Source organism: Lates calcarifer, linkage group LG24, assembly GCF_001640805.2.
Source record: "Lates calcarifer isolate ASB-BC8 linkage group LG24, TLL_Latcal_v3, whole genome shotgun sequence".
In the NCBI taxonomy this organism is placed as follows: Eukaryota; Metazoa; Chordata; class Actinopteri; family Centropomidae; genus Lates; species Lates calcarifer.
Window position 1 is genome coordinate 14,912,880 of NC_066856.1, and position 25,150 is coordinate 14,938,029.

Genomic DNA, 25,150 nt, shown 5'->3' on the forward strand with positions numbered 1-25,150 from the left:
TGTCTGAAATCATTGCACATTTTACAGGCTTCTCAGATCTCATCCTTTCTCTCTCTTACGAGCTCTGGTTTCATGTACAGAACTGTTGAGTTATGGAGGACTTAGTGACTCAGCTGCTTGCTGATTTTCAAAGAGCGCCATCATGCACTTCACTTTGATGCTCTATATGAAAAAAAAACACAGACACAGGCATTTGGGTGCAATTAGTCAACAAAGAATATTGCATAACCCGCCGTATTTCAGAAAATTACTGCTTGTGCCTTGGTTTTCCATGGATTTAGTCTCTCATGAGTGTTTCCATTCATTTTTTTCTGTGTGCAAAGATTTTTTCCAGATAGGATATACATTAAATTTCCACGCAATGGTGCAGGAATGTTCCACCTCTTCTGCTTTTTCCTCTCTGTTCAGTTTTGCTTTGCATTATAGCCTGTATAGGAAGCTTTTGAGCTGCTCTGAACTTGACTTATTTTATGAGTTATTTTAAATTTAGGCATGAATAGTGAGGTGCTGTTTCAGTTTAATCTCTGCTATAGAAGTGACCGTTTTCAGTGAAACAGGCTCACTCTCTATGAAAAAATAAGACTAAAATAGCTAAATTTCAAACTCCAGTCTTCCCTGACCCAGCTGCTGGCACAGATATTCCTCTCAGTATAAAGAAAAGGAGAACAGTCTCATTAGTATGCAAGGTGCCGTCACAACTCCTGAGGTCTGATAGAGGATCAGAGGATCAGCTCCTTTTACAGTCTGCTGAATGCTTGACCTGGCTTTTTAAGGAAAGCCACACAAGATCCCCTCCCCTTCACACACACATATACGCCACAGTCACTCTGCTCAGTCATGTCTGAAATTTAGTTTGGGAGACTCATCAAGGTCAATCAGCGTTTCACTGAGTGTACGGTTTCAGCAGTGGAGTTTCTCATAAGTTTGTCAAACGTAATTTTTTTTTACCAGCAGTGGAACTGATTGGACAGACTGGAAGCTTGTACACATTTTGGCTTTGTTTCCTAAATAGCAGGTCACCCAATTAAATGTTCCCTGGCTTTGTGTTTTGTGTTATTTTGCAGGGATAAATGGACAATGGAGCACTTCCTTTTTTGGCTTGTGAGGAATGTACTGGCTCAATGGCTGTTTGTTACCCCGGAAACAAATGAGCTCACAGGAAAAGTTACGAAAACCATTGGTTTCACAAAATATTAGAGCTGACACGATAAGTTGGTCTGCTGAGTGGTCAATTGACAGAACAATTTCAAATCATCGTTTCAATTGGTTATCAAGCAAAAATGCCAAAAATGTGCTGGGTTCAGCCTCTAAAATGTGAGGATCTGTCTTGTATGCTGTTGAATTTAATATCTTTTAGTTAGGACTGTTTTTCAGATAATCAAACAATCTTAAGACATATTCCTTGGCTCCTTCCTTAGCAGATGGCCATTTGTCACTGTTATCAGACATTTTATAGGCCAAACAAAGATTTTATCAATTGAAAAGATAATCTACAAATCAGTCGATAATGAAAATAACCTTTAGTTGCAGCCCAAGAAAAATTCTGCCATTGTGCCAACCATTTCTGTCATGATTATAACTGTAATACTGCAGTACAGCAATACAGTGCATCATCTGGAGGTGCAAGTCTGCTATATTGTACACATACATATGGTATATATTCCAGTCTCAGTACCAGGGATGAATTTTATCCAATTTCTAAGCCATAAACACATTTTCGCACAGCCCTCAGAACCTCCACTGTGTCATTCCCTCAGTGAGATTATAGATTTTTATGGTTTTAAGTAGAGCGCTTTGTAACCTAATTACACATGGCGCCCTCCCTGCCTACCAACAGATTATACCAGTGTTTTTTAATCACAGCTATCTTACCTAAAGCACTAGCTGTGTGTGTGTGTGTGTGTGTGTGTTTTCAGTTGCATATTATTCCCATTTATAATGTTAGTTGTCTAATGAGATTGTGCAGTCGACTCAGAGACAAACTGTCTGGGTCCTAATGGTGCTACAGTTCACCGAGCGGCTGGTTGACCCATTTAGATGTTAACGCTCAATACTGCACCATCCTCTGATGTGTGCTGTGAGTGTGCTGCACACATTTGCAAACTATCTTTCAGTTGCAAAAGCTTTTAATTATTTAAAGGTGCACAACAGCGGAAAATTATTTTTAAGAGATTAATGAAAGTGATGTCTCTTCTAGTCTGAATCACTGGCCTTTCCTGAAGCAGACATACTCACGTGAGTATCTTTCCATGGCTGCAACTAACAGTTATTGTCATTATTAGTTAATCTGATGATTAGTTTCTCAATCATTCCCCCAATCATTTGGTTTATACAATGTCAGAAAATAATGGAAAACGCCCTACAAGATTAAATTTCCACATTAACTATCACACAAGACAAAGAAAAGCAGCCAAACCCTCACATTTGAGAAGCTTTGTGTTGAAAATGTTCGTCATTTGGAAAAATGAAGTCAGAATAGCTGCAGGTTTAATTTTCTGTTGATCTACAAATCAGTGAATCAACTGAACATATCTGCTGTAGTATGTGTTTCTTACCACTTTCAATATGTCCACAGTCACAATCAGAAATTCTAGCTTTATGTATTCAGGTTTGGGATTGAGGTGTATAAACCTTGGGTTGTCTGTTGATGAAACTGAAAGGGAATTGTTCTTTTATTGTCCTTTTTTTTACCACAAGCAGTCCTTTTGTGCAGCACCTGGAAATTGTTACAGTTTGTTCACATATTGTATCTGGTGGCAGTAGCTGTTGTTGTTTATTGTGTCATGTACATACAAGCATCCAGTCCATGTGGATTTAACTTAAGACACCACAGATACAGCAGCAACAGTGAAACACTGGTCATAATTATAACATCGCATTACAAGCAAAGAATTTGTCTCTGCTCTTGAGCTTTAGAAATAAAATCAGCCACAGAAAACATTACTAAGCCTTTATGTAATAATCAAACCAGAATGAGTCATTAGAGATGAAGGACACACTACTAAAAAGTGTATCCTTTAAATAATCATATAATTAGCAGCAACATAAAATGAACAAACAGAGCCTTTCTATTTAACCATTTAACCCTGCAGTGCATGTTTCTGTAGTTAATTTTCCTGAATGTAACTGTGCAGATGTATTTGACGTTTTTGGTTTAGTTTCACATCAGGTTCTACACAATTCAGTATGTATATGTTTATGTGCATATGAATGTAGGGTACATAAGCATTTAGCCTCAGGTATTACCATTACACTTGTGTCACAGAGTTTAGCTTTTTCTTTAGCTTTTTCTAAATAAAAATAAATACGGTGGTCAATTACCGTTGTTATGAAGGTATTTCCAGAATCCTCAAAGACACTTCTAAGCATCTGGATTAAAAAAATATTATGTCTACAGCACAATAAAAAAGACTTTTAGTCCAGTTCTTCAGTTGTGCCCTTTTTCCCTTGTCCAAACAATGACAGTAGCTGAAAATTACATATCTTCCCACTCAACTTGTACAACATTAACTAAAATTAAAAATTGTAGTATCACTATTATATGCGTATATCTTAGTTTTGCTTGTGTTTTACAAAAAGAGCAAGGACAGTTGTAATTACAGGTTAAAACAGGTTAAAAAAAACTATTTGATGAGATATTTTTTGTCAGGATGGTTAGAATAGTCTACAGATTCCGGAAATACCTTCAGATCATTTTAAGCATTGTTAAATTACCATCTGGGTTTTACAAAATTCGTAGAGTATTTTTAGGGAAAATGGGATGTGACTGGAATATAATAGTAATAAATGAGAGGCAGTATGTGTGCACTTGTAGATTAATTTCTCTAATTGCTACTTGGATGATGGGTGCCTTATGACCCTGAAGGAATGGATCAAGTTTTTGACATGAAAGCGTATTCATTTCATTCATTCCCCGACATGAACCCTGCACATACCAGTCCTGCCCTCGTTCTGTCGATTCCCTCTCCCATCCTGCACGGGCAGAGTGGTGCTGAAAGATCAGGGCTAATACTTAGCTTGGATGCAGAGTAGGAAAGTGGAAGGAGGGCAGAGAGAGAGAGTTTGTAGTGGAGGCATTATTCGGTGGATCCTGCCAGTTTTATTTTTCATGGTATTTTGGGTTTATTCATAGCAAGTGACTGTTCTGTTTTCACTGTATATTTGTGTCAAAGCTGACCCCGGTGAACTCGGCGCTGACTCACAGCAAACTGAAGCTGTTTCTGTCTCAAAAATAAGGATTTCTTCTTAGGTCTACAGTTTAAGCCCTGGAATAGCTCCTCACTCAGTTCACCAGCTGCTGCTCCAGTTTTGAAGGCACTGCAGTCGGCGTAGCTCTCACCCGATTGGGTGTTCGCTTTGAACGCAGGGCAGATTATCCCGTTGTCATGGCTACAGCAAACAGGAAATGCCCCGAAGCAGGTAATGCTTCAGGCTTGTTCCGGTGTGTCGCTAGTTGCTTGCAGGGGGAAAGTTGGCTCATTACTGTTGCTCCGTCTTTCCATCTGCTCCCATAGTGCCTCCCTGTTTTTTAGGGCGGCCAGGGAGCTGAACCATAAACGCTGTCTGGATAAAGATGCTTTGTCCCAAACAAGCCCTGAAAATCCAGAGGTCGACCCTAAACTCCTTATCTGCAGCTTCTTAGGTTTGGTTCTTAACATACCTTCAGGACAAAAAACAAAATCCACAGGAGCACTGTTGCTTTGTGCAGCCTCACTATTTCCTCACAATATATTGTACCACATCACTTTGATCACAAAATATCAGCAGATGCCCTATTATTCTCTGCCGTCATGGGAGACTTTTCTCTCTTTCTCTGTGGGTTTCTCTTCATTACATATGCCTAGCTGCTCAAAATCGGCCCAGAAATGTACTTCTCCTCTCCTTAATCCCCCTCGGAGAAGGTGCAGGTCTGTGTGCTTTTGTACAGTCCCTTTGATGGTGCCTGATGGCCATTGAGAAGCTTTCCGAGAGCTCTGGCCTTTAAGCAGCTTGAGCTGGGTTTTGTGTGCAGCCCTCAAACTGAAGAAAGAGAGGAGAGGGGCCCAGCAGTGGGAGGGAATCAGACTTTCTTCTTGCCGTCAGTACAGTCCATATTCCCCCTAGAGCACCCCATCTGTCTGTGACAATAATGTTGACGAGCGCATGTTCGTGGTTTCTGGTATGTAAACGTTGCCACTGGGAACTGTAGGCTATACATCAGCGCTGGTATAAATTTTTACACTCTGTATACCTTTTCCTTCTCTATTTCTCCTGAGCTGAAAAGCAGACAGAGATTTCTTTTCCTGTCTCTCAGTCTGCTCGGCCTATTGTTGTTGTACAGCACCGTAGAGGAGAGCACTAAACCAAGCTTTTCTTACCGATAATGAACTTCACAATGTATCATTTTTAAAAAGACAGTCAAATCTGGTCAAACCACACCCACACAGACCTGATAAAGCAGATTATCTGAGTGAGTCTTATAAATAACTGCAGTGTAGACATCAATCATCATCATTTCAACCGTTTGTTCTTCATAGTAGAGCTGCAATGATTAGCAGATTTATCAACAGAATAATTGCTAACTATTATTATTATTATTGATGAATCATTTAAGTTTTATTAAACAATTTAACTTAATTAAGTTGTGGATGGTTAGTCACATTATTATTCACATTTTTTCCACAGAGATATTTTACAGGGGTCCTTGGTTCAGACCCACCCCTTGAAACTGTAAACTGATGATGCAGCTGATATTGCAGCATAGAAAACCAACCAGACTGTATTGTCTCCATAAAGCATGACGGTGAGCTCTGTGTATCCCTCTTGTGGCCAAATAAGGAAGTGAAGAAATTCTGAAATAAAAAACCTAAAAAGATGCTTAGAAAATCAAACCAGTGATTAAAATTTGGCTCCAAGAAAAGTTACTCAGCCATTAAATCTTCAAACATTTTTTTAATTTGCCTCGTGTGGCTTGGTTGCCATTCATGTATATTTGTCTTCAATGCAGCTAGTCCCTGAACATGGACCCCCCTTCCATTCAAATAGTCACCATGTCCCTGCCTGGCTGTTTGCTCCCTCTGTTGGTCATTAATAATACTACTGCTGCTCCCTTACCCCCTGTTATCCCCCCTCTACCCCCCTGTCTGCTACACACTGGGACATTACCATTTGGTGAGACTGACTGGCTTTGGTGAGGAGACGGTGGGGCTCCGGCAGGGGGTACTGCTGCACTCTAGGCTCTCTTTTGCATCGACTGAGCTGCCGGATCTCTTTGTTATCCTTGAACGCCCACGTGCCGCCACTGGAGAAATGGGGGATTGGCACAATCTCTGAATCTGCATGGACAAGCACGGCGGGTTGAGCTTTTGACCTTGTGGGAAATTGAGACACACACACACCTTGTGTGTGCCTGTGTGATTACTGCACTTAAAGCCTGTGTCATATGTTATGTAACAGAAGGTTAATCTGACACATGATGTCAATGTGGACTGATGTTGATGCTGCAGTTTTTGACTGCAGAGCGGACACAGATGAAGCGAGGCAGTAGGGAGAAATTTACAGTGAAGGTTTGGGTTCCTTCTGCTCCTCAAAGCCTCCCAGACTGAATTAATGACAGCAGCAGTACACCTATCTCAACAGCAGGTGTCACCACCAAGCAAACTAATGCTAAAAGCTGTCAGCAGCGCATGGGAGGGCCAACATTTGTCTATCAATAAGTCAATTCCATTAATCAGGGATGTGAAGGAAGTTTGAAGGACATTTGTTTTGATTTTTAGATTGCTGCACCCTTCTTTAATTTTCTTTCAGTGATTGGGTCTTTGTGTATTAGATAATATGCATGCATAAATAAAGCCCAGGCTTGTTCAGACGCCTCTGAGGGACTGCAGATCATCTGGAAGGTCATGACCTCGGGCCTAGAGGTCACGGACCAACTAAACAGCTGTCCACACAATAACTGCAGAGTTTTCCTCTCAGTGCTGATCAGAACTGCGCCATTTTGTGGGAACAAGTTTGTGAGAATGTAGTGATAACTGAAGGACATATTTTGTGCTTCTTTTCCATTAAAACTGTCGAGGGTAATTTCCTCTCTACTCTGACACCTGGTTTGACACTTTTCTGCCGTTTTCACACCAGGAGAGCAGAGGAAGAGGAAACAGTAACAGTGAATATTTGCCGTCATGTGTCACACCACGCCGAGCCCCCCTTTGAATCTGCCCCACTTCACCTCCTTTGTCATTCAAATAACCTCATGAATATTTCACTCCCCTGATCTGACGGCTGGAAGAGGGGAGGGAGAGAAAAGGAGGGCTGGAGAAGACGGGGACATGAAAGAGTCATAATCTTCAACGTGGCGTGGCTTTAGTCGGAGTAATGACCTGTGTGGCGACGGGCGAAGCTCGGGCTTGTGTGTAATTGGTGTGTGAGACAGCATGTCACATCACAACCTAAAAACCACATACACAGAAACAGTCAGTGTCTTTGCTTCAAAAAGTGTTTTCTTTTTCTCCTCACATCACATTCTTCTGTCCTTGAAGGGATGGTGTGTTTTTTTTCACCTTTTTTTTTTGGCTTTCAGTTTTCTGCATTTTGTGGAGAAAGCTTTAAGAAAGCAGCCTGCGAGAAATCACAACAGAGCCTAATTACACGTGTCAAGTGACACAGTCACCTTGCTGTGCAGACCAGCCTGGTTGTTTGCTATTACACTGTAGCCACAGCCTGAATGTAGCCTCTGGGCCGACTAGTGGGTGAAAGGTAAAGCTAATGAGGCGAGTGGAGGAAATACTCGTAACCTATGAATGCACTCTGACAAAGGCCAGCACAGAAACAGAGGAAACGAAGGTGCTCTTGACGTGGCCTTCTCCTTTTGTGAAGTGGCTTTAGAGCACATTAGCTCTCCTATTGTGAGACATGCTTTGCACTCAACAGTCAAATATAATCCCCCACCCCCTGACTCAAGTGGCTTTGCTTTCAATTGAGAAAATAACATCAACCCTCCTCCTCGTCATCATCCCTCACGTCATAACCTCATCATATATGGTAGTGTGTGTGTGTGTACACATGTGTTAATGATATGCAGCATGGCCCCTTTAAGAGCCCAATGTCCTTTTTTGAGAATGAGTCCAAACTCTGAGCTGTGTGTGTGCTGACCATGGCCTCTGGGTTGGTCACCAGGGGGAAGCTGCAGAGGAGGAATGGCTAACTGATTCGAACCTCCCCAGCCCCCGTTTAGACCAAACAGCAGCCTACTCCCCGCCGCATGCCCTTATCTACCAATGGAATGCAACAGCTGTGCAGGGGAGCAGCAGGGTGGGCTGGCTGAAACCCCCCTGCCAGACCCCCGCACGGCTCCCCCCCCTCCACCACCACCACCACCTCCAAGCGACGTGCCGGGCTCCTGAAAGGCAGCTCAACTAAAAAGTGAGCTAGACACAGTGAGAGACTCGGCAGGGCTGCTGCACATTCAAAATAGAGGGAGAGGGAGGGAAGAGAGAGAGAGAGAGAGAGAGAGAGAAGGAGAGTCAGGGACAGGCAGTGCTGAAAAGGAGAGCACAAAGAGAAGGAAAGTGGAGCAGGGGAGGGGAACAGGAGGCTGGGTGAAGGGAGAGGGAAAGACAAAAGAAGGAGAGGGGAGACATAGCAGGGTGAACGGAGGGGACTGAGCAAATGGCTACGGAGGAGACGGCGGGGGGAGCCAGGAAAGCCACCAAGAGCAAACTGTTTGAGTTCCTGGTCCATGGAGTGGTGAGTGGCGCTGTCCGTCATTCCCGTGAAAGGAGCTGAGCTCTGGCATGCATCTGTGTGTGCGTCCGTGTGTGCTCGGCTGTGTGTGTGTTTGTGTGTGTGCATGAGTCGGCGCAGCAGCGGCAGCAGCGGTCTGTGTGTGAGAGATAGCTGGGTAAAGCTGGCCATGTGAAGGTTATTTCCAGCCCCCTGGATCCCAGCCTGTTAGGAGATGGCTTGAGAGAACAAGAAGTGGAGCAGCATGGATGGATGGAGATGAGCAGTAGAAGGATGGGGAGCAGAGGATTTCTAATACACACTAAAAGAAAAATGGATAATTGTTAGAAACAGAAGCTAAGCAGCGGCAGCGGCAGCAAAAAGCAGCCAGCTCCCCCTTTGGCTAACAGAAGAGCAGACTGAGCATGCTTTCCTGGGAGTCACAGACAGAGGGGGGAAATGACGAGTCCACTCATAACAACACAGTCAGAGTAGCCTTCCAGGCGGCGTGTTGTAGGTTGGTGGAAGGATTTGAACCTGTAAGGTCACGAGACAAACGGATGTAGTATCGTAGACGGAGCCGAGGCAGACGGCCAATCCTGGAAATCATGCAGAACAATCAGCCCATTCATGTGAAGCTAGCATGAAATGTCAAGTCAAGTGTTGCTCATGGTTAGAGGTTAGGCAACTATTACCATAAGCCTCCATACTGCACATTTATAACAGAACATGGAGTACAAAAGCAGTTTGTTTGGTAATGAGTCGAATGAATCAGAGTGTTGAGGCTGATGTAAAAGTCTTTGCAAGTGACACTTTGCTGGTGAAAGTTTTAGCAGATGTGACTTTGACATTGGCTCAAGTTCCAGTCTTTCCAAACCTTTTTTGCTCGTAAAAGCCATGTCTCCTTGTGACACCCGTTCAACCAGAGTGATTTTCCCCTCCTCTATTTGAATATTTTTTTTGGGCCTGTAACTAATAATTATTTTGCCTAGAGATTAATCGTTAAGTGCAGTGTCAAAAACCTGTGAAAGAATGTCCAACACAACTTTCCAAAGCTGAAGATGGCATTTTCAAATGCCTTGTTTTGTCTGACCAAAAATATAAAATCCAAAGATATTCAGTTTATGTTTTAATGATTCATGACAACGAAAAGCAGCAAATCCCCAAACTGGAGAGACTGGAAAAGGAGAATGTGATGCCATCTTCTTCCAGCTTTTGCTTGAAAAACAACTGAAACAGTCAATCTTTTATCAAATATTTTTTAAGTATTGTTCTGTCAAACGTCTTAGGGTCTCATCTGTGTTATTTCTTATTTATTTTTGGTGGCATTTTGTGCCTTTTATTAGAGTATTAACAGTTGAGTGATAACAGGAAATAAGGGGAAAGAGAGATGGGGAGGAACATGCAACAGAAGTGAAGGCCAGACTCAGACCGGGGAACGTTGCAGTCCATGGCCTGAAACCCCTCAGCCAAAAAGATAATTTGTAATGACCTTTAAGGGTAAAACTGTACAGCCAGACACATGAAACATACAAAAATTACAGAGTTGTTTGTTTTTTGAAAAATCACACTTTTATATAGCAGAATCTTTTTTACCATCTACTACCCCGTTAATCCTTGGGTGACCACTTACATTCATGTTTTTGGGATCCCGACGCCCAAGTTAGAAAGTGACTTTCATATCCACCTGACTCTGAAGGAATTGAAGAAGGAATTATTTTCTCTTCTCACATAGTTTCATATGAATAAATGTATATTTGCGGGAATTGTATGCCTTTTAATTGAAACTGAGACAGATGACAAACAATAATATTCAAGCTATGAGTGTTGCAATCCATGATTTGCACTACACATCCAATCAGTATTTAAAATAATTACAAACTGCAGATTATTCTTTTGTCATAAATGCCTGTCTCCAGCTCTGGTTTCTACTTTCTGCTGAACTGAATTCCACCTTTTGCACTGATCCTGAAACTTGGCATCACTTCCTAATCCTCAAGTACATTGAGAAGGTCAAAAAGACTTTATGGTATTTGTTTGTCAAATCTTTCTGTGTCTTAAAATCCCAGAACTCGCCTGGCTGAGCTCTGGTTTTCAGACATAACTCTGCTTTAATCAGTGCTGATGTTGGGCGTAGTGACACCAGGTAGATTTATACACTGAAACAAGATGAGGTATTGTCTCTCTGACAGGAGCGGTCATTACAGGGGCTTTGGTGCTGGAGCCCTGCGCACAGAGACAGACTTTAGGATACAATGGACCAGGTGATTGATGAGCCAGATGAGCGTGTCCTCTCAACAGACCAATTAACCTTGATGAGGCTCAGGCTGCTCCAAGCCAAATATTTCCCTCTGCTTATTTTCTCTCATGCATACCTCCCCTCTTTCCTCAGTCTCTCTCCCTCTCCCACATTTTAAAGATGGAAAAGTCTTGTTATAATAGTTGCGGCAGGTTCCTCGTCGTGTATACTGCAGAACGGAGAAATATTTATACTATGGGATATGGGGATGATTTGGCGCAGTTTGTTAGCTTGTGGCGAGAGATGACGTTTCCTTTCCCCTCATGTCTGACTGAAGCAGAGTGAGCTCTTAGGCACACAGGAACACACATGTAGATGCATTTACATACGCAAAAATATATGTAAATACAGTTAACTCACACATTGTTGTGGTTAACCGGAGGTTGTAGTGTTCCAGCCTCAAAGCGGTGTGTGTTGTGGGGGAGAGTGTTTGGCCGAGGTTTTGGTTCTAGGACTAATGGGTGGGCTGAAGGCCTGGCTGAGGTCTCTTCCTCTTTCTCTCTCATTATCTGCCTTAACTCCCCCTGCTGTGTTACTTCTTTGCATCGTGTGTGTGTGTTTGGAGGTCAGTGAGGGCCGTGGTGATGAGAAAAGCCTTCCAGCGCTCTGCATTGGAAACCCCGATAAGCCAAAACATAATACGACACACTGTAGCTTTGTCATCTGTAATTCTACGTGTGTTTGTGTAAGCGAGAGATAGAGACCTTTGAACATAAACCTCACCTTTTGCACACATCTGGGTTGTTTGGATCACTTGCTTAAAGGGTTAGTTCACCCAGATTACCAAAATTATATATTCTCTGTCATCTCTGGTGCAGACTTTAGTTTTATTTGCTGAGATTTTGAGGTATCTCAGTTTTCTTCCTCCACCCCAGTACAACAGAGGTTAGAGAAATTTCATTGGTGGTGCTCACAGCATTGAAAAATAAAAATTCAACAGCCACTTGTATTTCCAAAACACAATGTCCTGGTTACTCTAGATAATCCACAGACCTTGCCATGATCAGTGTTATTTGAAATTACTCTCCATCAAAGAAACAGTCCCAACACAAATGGTCCACACTGGGGTCTGTGGACTAACTAGAGCAGAGTGATGGACATGTTGTTTTTTTTGGTAGAGCCGTTTCTGTTGAATTTTTCAGCTGTGATCTTTCAGTGTTTTGAGTATCACAATTAAGGTCTTGTTCACTTAAGTTATACTGGGTTGGAGGTAGATATCTCAGAGATGGATATTTGATAATTCAACACATAAAACCAATGCTGCCTGTGTCATTAGAGAAAATACTGCATTTCTTAATGTGATTTTAGTGAATCAAGTTTATTTAAATCCATCACCTTTTATTTGTTAGTAGGGATAAGCAGTATGGATGAAGTTTTATATCCAGAAATTGACATATATGTATTATGATAAGTGATTGTGAAAGTGTTGATGGATAAAATAATGTTTGTTTTTCCCTAATTAAGTGAATGAAACACCAGACAAATTAAAGTACTTCATCACATTGACGAAAAAAATCAAATAACAATCCAGTGTTGCCATAAATCAGAGATAGTATCATATAATGGAAGAAATAATAAAAACTGAGACTTCAATAATTGTATCTTTAATGAAATTTACAGTATACATGACTTACACCATTGATTGTCTTATCCAAAACAACATTAAGTATCGTAATGGAAAAAATAGGGATTGATTTTGTCTGAATATTGTATAAAAATGAAAATTAACTTGGGTTTTTGGAGATAATGATTGACATTTGTCAGTGTTTTCTAACACTTGAGGTATTGAGCAATAAATCAATGATGAAAATGATCTTTAGTCTGAGCCCTGGAAGAATGAGTCATGTCCCATTCAAGGGAACCTCATCCTCAGTTTTTAAGAGATTTCAGGGCACCAATCGAAGCCTTCGAGGGACCATCCATATAACAACCCACAGATTCATATGTTTAGTACAGTGTGGGTTAAGTTTGGCCTCTTCAAATCCCTCCAGCCTTCCCAGAGATGCCAACACACTTCTCAGATATCCATCCACATGGCAGATTCGATTGCTGGCTGGCTGGCTCTCTGGCAGAGCTCCGGGCAGAGCGTTGGAGTCGGTTCAGCAGGTCAGATTATAGAGTACCACTCATTGTGTGTGTGGATTTAGGGGAAATTCATCTTACACATTATCCAGCTATGGCTTTCTGTATCTGTTATCTGAAAAGCTCTCATTCTCCAGACAGCTGGTTGTAACAGTAGCGGTGTCTGTCTGGGTGGGTCTGGCTGCTGAAAGTCTAGTCCAATGTCTGTTTAGGTGTTGTTGTCCAGCTTAGGTAGGAAGTAGACTGAAAAAGAAGGGGATCTTTTAAGACTCCATAAGGTGATAACATTCAAGCAGGGGGGGCCCGACCATATGTTGTTTTATCCTCTCCCATTTGGAGATCCTTCTCAGTTGCTTTGACCCCCAGTGTCCCCTCCCCCCCGCCAGTAAACTCCCAGCCAGAGTGACAGCGACGCCTGCACGGCCTTCTTATCACAGGATCTCTGCTTGGTAACTATTTCAAAGGGCACATAATACGTCAGTCTTAGCCTGTCGAATGCTGTTGTAATCTCTTCTGTGTTACTAAATCTCCCCGTGAATACACACATTTACATTTTAACACAGTTTAATATCTTTTTTTTTTATTATTGTGCCCCCCTGTTGTTTATCACCTTCTTTGTTTGTTCTCTGGGTTTTTTCATGTGTTTGTTGACTGTCTAAAGATCACATTAGATACATGTATGTGCAGTTATCCACATTTAGAGGTGACAAACGGTGTTAAATGTTGAAAGAATGTGAGTGTACGTGAGGAGTTGAAACTCCTGATTTGTATCTTTCAGCTGTCTTCTTCCACCATTTACCCATTCTGTTACCAAATGTAGCTGGCAGTTTTTCTGCCAGTTTGGACTGAGACATCATATTTTTCACATGGCGATGGTTAAAAATTTGTGCCCACTGGCTCTGCAGATGAGCACATTTATTCTGTGCTCAATAAATGTCTTTACCTGTTTGCTGTTATCAGTTTTCCTGCCCAAAATGTCCCATCATACACTCAGGAATGTGACACAAATATAATGATGGATGCTGTTTTGAATAATAAAGAGGTGGAGGGAAGAATAAAATCTCAGCATATTTTATGTTTCAAAATGTCCAAGATAACACAATGTCTGTTCTTTGTAGAATATTTATAGTTTGAGAAACCATCAATAATTTTCACAGCTCTGGATAATGCATTATAATACGTTTTACTGGTGTAATTTTGAGGAGCTTGCACTGTACTTTTACTCCACATTTCAGATGGTAATACTATCATCTTTACTCCACTACATTTATCACAGTTATAGTTGCTTTTCAAATTAACATTTTACATTAAAAATATGTGAATAATACAATGCAAAAGAAAACATCTTACACAAAAACAATGTCTAAATTTACCTATGATTTAACTGCTAATATTTCAGTAAGACTTTGCAGGACTTCTAATGGAGTATTTTTTACAGTGTAGTATTTCTACTTTGAGGAGAGTATCCAGTTATTTCTGCTGGTTGTGTTTTTAAAGTAATTACATTTTAATTAGAGGACTTGTTACTGTATGTAGCAGTGTGTAGCTTTCTGGTAGGATGTCTGTGCTCTGCATCAAGTGAAAGGATTTCTTTCTATCACATGAACCCCCGCCTGGTTTCAGACAATGAACTGAGGCGGGAGGCAGCTGTTGTCATGGGAGTGACAAGCACAGGTGAGAGTTCCCCAGTTGTTCCCAGCCGTCAAGAGGGGAGTGTGGGACTGTGGCTTCTGACACTGTTTGCATTGTTTTGGAGGGAAATGTGTGTGTATGTGTGAAAGAAGAAAATCTTCATTTAGTTTATTTGTCAGACCCGATTTTTGTATAAAGGAGAAGAGAGAAAACAAGACAGAAACACAAGAACTCTGCTTGTTCTTGGTACAGTTCTTGTGTACTGCAATTTATGGAAAGTACTGGAAATATCTTTAAACAAGACATAATAAAGCAGATCACTGTTTAGTAAGAGTTGATTATTCCAATGTTAACTGATTTGGGTCCTGCTGAAATGTCTGCATCTGACACTGTCTCTCAGATTTAGGGCTTACAAGTAAATCTAAATCTAAATCACATGCTGCATATTTTGTGTTGTGCTCTAATGTCATTGTCTGTCCCATGTAAAATTATGCTCCATTTAAAGTTTCACAAGGTACCAATCCAGCTGTTTTATTGCTAAAAGACAAAAAAAAAAAAAGTAATATGGTCGGTTTGCTGTTTGTATTTTAAGAAGTTTCAGGTTCAGGCTTGGCAATCTGACCAGTGGTAACTAGAACAGACACCAGAATTTTATTTTAAAAAGGAAATATCTGTAAGGTCTGGATTAGGAGCTGATGTGACAGTCTTTGTTGCAGCTCTATTTCATGATTTTGTCAGACAAGATGTGTGTGTTTACAAAACGATTCTCCTGAGTCTGCCTTGAATCCACTAGTGTGAAATGCATGAAAGTTACAATTGATCTAATGTTTCCTTTGTTGTATTTTTAGAAGCACTAATTTGTCATTATAAGAGAAACTCAGTAGAGAATGTTTTCTACATACATGTGACCCCCCGCTTTCTCTCTCTCTCTCTCGTTTCAGCGTCCTGGCATGCCGTCTGGAGCGAGGATGCCCCACCAGGGAGCTCCCATGGGCCCCCCCGGCCCACCGTATGGAGGGAGCCCGGCGGTGCGGCCCGGCCTGCCCTCCCCGGTGATGGAACCCAGTCGCAAGAGGCCTGCCCCCTCCCAGCAGGTCCAGCAGCAGCAGCAGCAGCAACAGCAGCAGCAGCAACAACAGGCCGTCCAGAACCGGGCCAGAAAGTGAGTCTGAATCCAGCTGACCTCCAACCACCACCTAAATACTGCATGGCTTGCTTACAGCAACTCCTTATGTGTCTGCTTTTGTGTGGAGATTACTTAGACAACAACAGCTGTGGTTACACTCTCATCTCAACAAGTCTGGATGAATAACAAATCTGACTTTGCTCTTATTTTATGGAAATATGGAATTGGTTGTAAAAAGGCAACAACCAAAACTAGTCAAAAGTTTGTTATTTTAGTCACTTGTCACTCTTACATAGTCTTTAATTCCACAATTCTGATTTAAAAGGCAAAAGTCCTTATTTGGCTGCTTGCAGTGTGAAATATTTTTTTAAGTTTTGCCATTGCTATATAGCCAACAGAAAGCAACAGCAATGTTCTATCACTTTTTTTTTCTTCTACTGATGTTAGCATGTTAACCAGCTAGCCCATTCCTGGTTGGCCTGTCTCATCACTTCCCAATAGGGACTCACAGAGCGTTCAGATTGGCTTGAAGAAGTAGCCCTGTTCTGGTATTTTAATCTTTTCTGTTGTGACGATAGCTGAAGCTCTTGGCAAGCAACCACCACCTGCTTCTGGCAAGAAACCCTATTCAGCGGCAGAGAGAACGTACAGAGAGCCCTTTTAACACAGTGTATTTGAGAACTTTGGCTTATTATGTTTAAAAAAAAAGTTCAATTTCAAACAACATACAGCCCCACTAATGACGTGTTGGTTATTTTGTAATACTGCTGAAATGACTCATTGGTAAGCAAATGGACCTTAAATTAATTGACAACAGTTCTGTTGAATAATGGATCAACAGTCATAAAAGTGAGTTATTAATTAACAAGACTGAGAGTCTACAGCTGGTGGCTCTGTGACTCAGTGCTTAAGCACAGCTGCACTTTGGGCTACATGCTAACATCAGCATGCTACCATGCTAATAGTAACAATGTTAACATGCTGTTTAGCAACGTAACATGTGCACCATTTTAGTATAGCATGTTAGCAGGCTGGGATTTTGATCAACAAAAAGGTACAAACACCTTTTCAATGATGGCACTAGATAAAATGTTAAAATTTATTACAGTTCATCCTGAGGAGACCATGAATGCCTGTATGAAATGTCATGACAATCCATCCAACAGTGTAGAGACAGAAGCGGTGGGCTAACTGACAGACTGACATTGCTGTCACCAGCGTGACTAATCAAAAATGCCAAATGTTTGTTGTTTTCAACCACTCAAATATGAGAAGTTCCTGCTTTCTCTAATCTATGTCACTATAAATACAACTTTTTTTCAGTTTTGGACTATTTGTCAAACAAAACAAGTTATTTAAAGACATCACATAAAGTTATTGGATGTTGTGATGGGCAGTTTTCTCTATTCTCTATTGTATCAATGAAATAATCAAAAGAATAAGTGAATCAGTAATAAAAATGTTCATCGCTTGCGCAGCAGATTTACCTATGCACATTTCCATACTCCATTCCATACCTTCCTAAAATCTGAGCTCAAAAATGACAGTGATGAGAAGTGAAACCATGACCTTTGTGTGTCTCCTTTCAGCTTTCATTCCAGTTTTTGTTTGCAGATTTCAAGCTTGCACATTGCCTCTGTCTCCCACTGCTCCACTTTTTGTTCACTCTGATCATCCCCATCACTGCCATGACTGTGTGTTTCCTCTCTGTTCAATCTTTATGTATCTTTAGAGTCTGGTAGTCTGTCATCTCTATGTGGCATCCACACAGCTGTCTGCAGACGTCCAGGCTCCAGTACATGCTTTGGGCATATTGTTTCACTATCTGTTGTCAGCTGTTCAACTACCATGAACAAAAGACCTGAACATCAGTATACCAGGCACACGAATACACACACGCAGTGGATGGATGTCTATAAGGGGATGAATGTGTGGCAGGTGTGGTCATTAGAAAGGCGATCAATATGCACACTCGGTGGACCTGTCTTTCTCTGTTTCATTCTCTCAGTATCTGCAGCACAATTGATCCACTTACAATTAAGCTGGCTTGTCGAACAGGTCAGGGGAAATGTTGTCCTGCGTCAGTGCCTCAACCCCCAGAGCGGCCCGGCTGGCTGTGCAGGGTTTGATCAATGGTCCAGGGTGACCCGTCCAGGTGTCTCTGTCTCTTTCGCTCTCTGTTGCTTTGTGGGAGCGTGTGCGTCCTTTGGCAAACATGTTGATGCTCCAGCTCCCTCTGTCCAGCTCAGACCCCACGCTGCTGCCAGCTGAGGGCAAACCACCTGTGTTTGCAGTGTCATTGAGACCTTATGGTCCCAGCTACACTCGCTCTGCAGAGCAAACGCTGTCCTATGCAAAGCTGCCGCTAAAAATAGGATTTAACTCTGGTTTGCTTTGCATAAAGTGGTATAAATACTCAACCTTGTGTCCTCTTTATATACCACTAATTTGTTTTCCCAAATACGTTTTGTGGAGAAACATATTGCTCTCTGTACTGTAGGAACCTCTAAATTTATGTACTGTACATAACTCATAGGCAGGTGGTCTGGGTGCATAGTGGGCACAGGACTTCAACATCAGAGACTGAGGTTATACAGCTTAGATAATACATGAATTTACAATGCTTTCTCACAATCTTGATGTCCTTGAAAATGATTTTAGCTGCTGCAAATTAGTAGTAATTAAATGGAATTTCTAGGCAACAGGGTTGGAAAACTTTTTTATCACCCATAACACAGTGAAGTCAAAGTGTAGACTCTAATGTTGGTGTTTCACTACACTGAGGGTGAAACACTTCTTTAGTTGTATACAATTTGTTGTCTCCAAACTGTTCTGCAATGTTACATTTTCAAGAGTCAAATGATCACATTACTGGATCTGGGACTTTCCTTGTGACAAACACACAGCATATTGTAATGTAACATAAGGATGTTGTTCTGACAGTGTGTGGTCAAACAACAGACTTAACGTAATTTCCTGTGTTCGCCCAAATTTAACCCGTTCTTGATACTACATGTTTCATCTCCAGTTAAGCTCCTGTCACAATGTCTTTACAGTAACTTCTGATCTGCTACTTTCCTCCCAGCTTCATCCATTCGGTTTCAATTTTATCTTTTATTTCCCTTAAAAACCACATTACTTCTAAAGCCCTCTTTTATATGAACCCCTGGACCTAGGTTCTTGCTATTGAATTTGGTTGTAGTCCTTCAAGTCAAACCTAAAACCTTTCCTCACTGCTCACGACACATGGTTATTCAGGACACTTTAGGTTGCTTAGGAACATTGTGAGGTTTATGTGCTGATGACACTGGTTTCTTGGTGCTAGACCGGCAGGTTTAAAGAGCTAATCAGAGCTGAATCTTCTGGTCAAGAGTTGGTTTTAGGAAGCAGAAATGCTCAAAAAGGTTTGAGACTTGGTTTGGGAAATAACAAAAAGTTGTGAGTTGTGTGCATGTTGTCTTCATCTGCACCTGAGAACCCATTACATATTACTACATCAATGCAACATCCACAATTCAGAGCCATCCTGAGCTCAACCAAAGAGCTAAACTCACACACTGCTTGTCTTTTCCCTTCCCACACAGTGTGTCCATTATCAGTGTGTTGTCTGTCGATGTGTGTGAAGCATGATTGTTTTGGTTCACTGAGAAACTTTGTTGAATGAGCGTGTCCCTCAGGCGAGCAGGACGCTCTCTCAGGTCCTCCTCTGCTGCACTTTGTGCGTGCATGGACACAAGTTACACACCCATCCCAGTGCCTGCCCTTGTCTGAGTTTAGAGTTTGCACCTACTAACAGACCCTTGAACTTAACACACATCCAACACATACAGACATACAAACAGCCAGAACCACCAAGTGTTGCTCCTCTACTTGCTGCCACTGAGTGTGTGTCTCGCCACAACTCTAATCGGACAACCTTCGAATCCTCACCAATTCTTAGGAAGCCAGTCGGATTCCCCGGAGCCAATGAGATGCCGGCGAGGCAGATGGACATGAGAGAGCCCCAATCAGATCCCACGCTTGGATCAAAGTAGGAGTTTATTCTGCTGCATGTCCATTTTCTTACGTTTGATGACTCTGGCCTATTTAGCCTTTCACCTGAGCCCAGCACTCCCTGAATGAGTTGTTTTGGCCAAACATACGTGCAGGCCTAGAAGTTGACTCCTAAAATGTAGTGGTGCATGCTTTGGACTGGAGCATGGCATGATGGGAACCGTTTTTTGCAGCTAGAACATAGAGATAAAGTAGAATCCAATCTGAAACCCTTTTAAATTAATGTAAAATGGCGGATTGTTGTGATGCAGGTTTGTGTTTTCCTTTGCAATGCACCCCCGGATCTTTCAATTCTCCTTGGAGCAGGCTTGTTTCAGTATTTGGCATGCTGATGTAACATACTGCTTCACAGATCATTGCAGTGCTCTGTGACAGAAAATTTCTCTACACTGCAAAAAAATCCCCTTCTACAAACAAGTATATTTAATATTACTTTAGACTATATATTCTGTAATATAGGAGAATATTGTTACCGTCAAGTAGGGTAGGGTGATATGACGAAATATGCAGTGAGACAATAGTTTGACATTTTGAGCAATTAGTTGATTCGCTTGCTTACCAAGACTTAGATGAGAAGACTGATGTCACTCTCATGTCCTTATGTTAAATATGGAGGTACAGCTACTAGCCAGTTAGCTTAGCTTAGCTTAGCTTGGGAAACAGCTAGCCTGACTGTCAAAATGAAACAAATCTGCTGACCATCACCTCTAAAGCTCACTGATTAGCACATTATATCTTGTTTTGTTATGGTTTTATTTGCAGTTAGTTGTTGCTCCATGCCAAGAAATATACCAGCACATAACTCCTGTCAAAAGTTTTTAGCCCTCGTTTGTGTGAGTATTAAACAAACAAGATATAACACGTTAATTATTGAGCTTAACAGGTGCTGGTGCTAGCATTTTTGCTCATCCTTTATGCTAAGCTAAGCTCACCACCTTCTGGCAGTTGACACTGGTATTAATCTTCTAATCTAATTCTTAGTAAGAAAGTAAATCAGAATATTTAACAAAATGTCAAACTGTTTCTTTAAATCGGTTTTAAAAAAGGACCTTGAGAAATGTTCTTGACATCTCAGTGTAATTCAGCTCAATTTAGACATTAACATCTTAAAACAGTGAATGATCTGAAAACCCTGAGATATAAATTCCTCTGCTTATTTACACCTCTCAAAGCTTCACCAGCAGGATGCAACACTTACAAGGCAAGATTACTCACAAGAGTGTTTGTCTTTGATGAGACAAATACGATTAAATCATCCTAAAATAAGTACTTTTTAAAATTGTTCTTTTTGCAGTGTAGTGCCATTTAGGTGTTTTTAGACAGCGTCCCTCTGCAGGCACCCACAACAGAGCATTTGCATGAATTTACATGGGTGCTCCACATATCACAGGTGTCCACAGATGTCGATGAAATATTTAAGGAAATTTGAATAGAGAAGGAAGCTGTAGTGTTGTTTTTGTAATCAGTGTCACCCAGTAAGAAACTTCTGACAAAAGCACCAACTTGGCACAGATTGTGTTATTGTTCTTAGTCCCTCCTTGGTAAGTATATGACAAAAAAACATGGTATCAGTAAACAAATGTTGTTCACACACAGCAGGAAATGCCTGAGATTCATGAATGAAAATATCTACACACACACATACATTCTTCTCTGTGAAACTCTTGAAGACTCTGCATTCCTTAAAGCTCCTTAACACACATCCTGTCACCATCCAAGTCCTGCTGCAGCGGCCCCAGTCAATCTGCAGTGTGTGTGTGTGTGTGTGTGTGTGTGTGTGTGTGTGTGTGTGTGAGATTGTGTGCGTTTTTGTGTGTGTGCATGAGTGCAGTGAATACATGTCAGGCAAGAGATGTATGATGTGACACTTTTTTGGCTGTTAGAGGCTCTCGCTCTCCAGGTGGACCGCTGCATTTCAGAGAACACATGAGCACACACACACACACGACGTATGCGCGCGCACATACACACACACACACACAGCTGGGACGCTGGGGTGCTGGATATGGCCCAGCATTTTAGCAGATGGCCTGGGTGCTACGCTATCAGTCACCATAGTAACATGCTCTCTTTTTCCTCTTTCTCTCTGTCTTTCTCTCCCTCTCTCCAGTGCTAAGAGAAGGAAAATGGCAGACAAGATTCTTCCGCAAAGGGTGAGGCTGCATATTTTTTACCTTTGTTGCTCTCTTTTTTCTGTGTGTGTGTTATTATCTTTTGTGTGCAGAACATGAAAAATCCTGGTCGGTTTTTGATGTCAGGGGTTCCTGGAAGGCGCAGAGGGCTATTTCCAAATGAGAAGGGAGAGAATGAGGGGAGCGATCAGGAGGTTTTAGGGTTTCATTCTGTTATTTGGATGGTGGCTCATTGATTTAAATTGGAATAGTCAGTGGGATATGGCAGAGGCGAAACCACAAGTAGAAACGAAAGAGGCGGCAGAATCACCACGTTGCCACAGGTGAGTCTGTGCCGACTGAGGTTTGATTTTCATCCCGTGCTCTCAGTTTTCGGCCCTTTGCCACGCCATAACCTCACCACGTCCTGGCCAGCACACAGGGGGCTTTCACACTGAAACTATGGAGGTCTGGAGACTGTGAGTGTCTGGGCTCAGGTCTTATCCCCTAACACAGCCCAGACAGGGAGATAGCAGTAGCCATGGCTGGGGCGCCACTCCACAATAATGAGTCAGGGACAGGGAATGTCTGCCACACTCTTCCGTCTGCTCAGCACCTCAGCCCGGTGAAAGGCAGTGAGATTCAGATAGAGGGGGAATGAGAGGCAACAATGAAAGCAGCCATTTAGAAAGAAACATGAAAAAGGAAAGAGGAGGGAGGGAGGAGAAGGAGTGAACTGTAGGAGAGTGTGTGCACAGTTTGGTAAGCAGCAGCCCTTGAAGCTCTGAGGACTTTCATCGGCATGGTAATGTCTGAGTCCTGGCTGGTTGGCTGCACACACTGTATCTCATTTTTATCCCCCAGTGTCTCCAGGATGGTGTGGACCACCGTATTAATGATGGACTGGGCAGTAGCAAAGGAATATTTCCACTTAATATGTCACCTTTCTAGAAGTAAATGAATAATAAGATATAAGTACAGTTAATCCTAGTCTAAGTGTTTTTTTAATGGGTTAAATCTGCAAGCCCTCAGGGTGCCTTGAGTTTAAGTTATGAACCCCACAGGCTTATCTTTGCATGAGTCAGTACAAGTTGATGTTGTGCAGCTAAAACTTTATTTAACTTTATTTTAAATTCTCAACATGATCCCAAACTTTCAAAAAAACACCAGATACTGTATGTCAGGCTCTGTTTTAAGAAAAATGTGTATAAAATCACACATAAAACATCTAGAATCTTTCCATTTAATAGGATAATGCAGCTATAAAAATGCCTGATTTGAATATTTCATGCTTTAGTATTAACTAATGTTAGTGCTAAATTAGCTTTACCTAATTTGCTGTTAGCTACATAAGCTTTCTAAACCAGCTGGATCCTTAATGTTAAATAATGTTAGCAGTATCTTTGACTACAAGTCATCTATATTGATAGATAATGTTAACTACATTAGCTTCACCATGAGAGTCTATTCTTCAGTCGTTGCCTTTATTATTAGCTTAGCAGTTAGCTATGTTAGCTAAAACAGTAGTTTTCACAATATGAATTTTAAACCAACTCTCCTTCCAAAAAAATAAATAATAATAATAATAATAAGACATTTACTTCAACCTTAAAGCTGCTCAGAAATTACAGGAATCTGGATGCATGGGGCTGAAATGTCCTTGAAACAGGACAGTGGACCCCCTACCAGCACCAAGACAGAACAGACAGCTTATCTGCGTAAGCCCTTTAGTGATATTCAGATGGTAGATGTAAAGAAAATCTGACTTTTTAATCAGTGAGTGTAACATTGCAGTTGTCCATCTTAAGATTTTAATGTCAGATTGCCCTCTCTCCCTCTCTGAGCAGATTCGCGAGCTGGTCCCTGAGTCTCAGGCCTACATGGATCTGCTGGCGTTTGAGCGTAAACTGGACCAGACCATCATGCGCAAACGTGTGGACATCCAGGAAGCACTGAAGAGACCAATGAAGGTAAGGAAAAGAAATCATGAGCCACAAGGAGTCACTGCTGATGGATGGAAAAAACATTATTTACTGCATTTTTTTCTCCTTAACAGTTGTCGAAGGGTCATAAAATTGTATCTTTCAGAGCAGGATTTCATTTTTCACTGTCTTTAGTCTCAAAACACTTGACTTGAGACTCAGTTGACTTCCTCTCTCTCTCATTATGTTAAAAATACTTTCAGTTCAGTTGTGGTGTCTGTACATTTCAGCGTTAGATTTGGTGAAATGTCCCTTTAACCTGTGGAATTTCAATATGCCCTTGTGTCAGCAGCAAAAGCGTAAACTGAGGCTTTACATATCCAACACCTTCAACCCTGCCAGACCTGATGCTGATGACTCTGACGGCAGCATTGCATCGTGGGAGCTGCGAGTAGAGGGGAAGCTGCTGGATGATGTGAGTTTATCTTATTTGTTATTTCACACCTTTATGCACATTCACACTGTGTTACATAGGCTATTTGAACATGAAATAACTCTTTAAAAATACAGATTCTGTGATAGCGATGTGCTGAAGGGCTTTATTATTATGTCATCATCTTTCGGATGAATTCAGTGTGAGGCAAATAGCTGCTTATTTAAATAACTGAAATCCTAATCTTCTCATTTAGCATGAAAGTGTGTCGGTCTTTGATCCTCGAGCTGCTCTGGCTCGTTTTTGGCCTGCAGTCATGCTCGGTAATGATGTGCTCAAACAACTTTGGACAGAAAAGTGTCCACTGACTCAGAATTTAAAATGAGGGACTGATGATGTGAAAAGTGTTTATAGAGTGTGGATGTGGCATGAAAAACAGAATGATCTTAGACTTGTTTCTGTGCCGTAAGCTTTGTTTCAAAAAGCTCGGATGTTCTCAGCAGTCAGGGGCAAGGCCGTCATTTCACAGCGGTAGGAAGCATTTAGGTTTCACAAACCACAAATATTTCTGGTTGAGCTCGGAGGAAGTGGACCCTGAGAATGTCTAGTGTCTCACTTTCTGTCTGATCTCACTCAGCCTCTTGTGGGGGTTTTGATTAGTAATGTTGCTATAAGCAAAAACATGAAACAAGTATTTGTATTAGTGTACGTTTATGTATTTGCTATGTATATACATATTTCTGTGTGTGTGTATCTCATTTTAGAGATTAACTGACCATGTCTATCTGTTTCTTT

The 25,150-nt window shown here is 41.5% G+C and overlaps 1 protein-coding gene across 9 annotated transcripts in view; it reads left to right on the forward strand.

The window, feature by feature from the left end:
* Positions 1 to 25,150, forward strand: part of smarcd3b (SWI/SNF related, matrix associated, actin dependent regulator of chromatin, subfamily d, member 3b) — a 37,417-nt gene that overhangs the window by 2,825 nt on the left and 9,442 nt on the right. For 2 of the 9 annotated variants that reach the window (XM_018693694.2, XM_018693695.2), the window contains exons 2-6: positions 15,652 to 15,872; positions 19,777 to 19,866; positions 22,000 to 22,042; positions 23,848 to 23,970; positions 24,272 to 24,397. In XM_018693694.2, coding sequence (XP_018549210.1) covers positions 15,652 to 15,872; positions 19,777 to 19,866; positions 22,000 to 22,042; positions 23,848 to 23,970; positions 24,272 to 24,397 — 603 coding nt within the window. Of the gene's footprint in view, positions 1 to 8,396; positions 8,722 to 12,817; positions 13,103 to 15,651; positions 15,873 to 19,776; positions 19,867 to 21,999; positions 22,043 to 23,847; positions 23,971 to 24,271; positions 24,398 to 25,150 lie in introns of those variants that run through there. The other 7 variants (XM_018693691.2, XM_018693693.2, XM_051066857.1 and 4 more) reach the window with 7 other exon arrangements.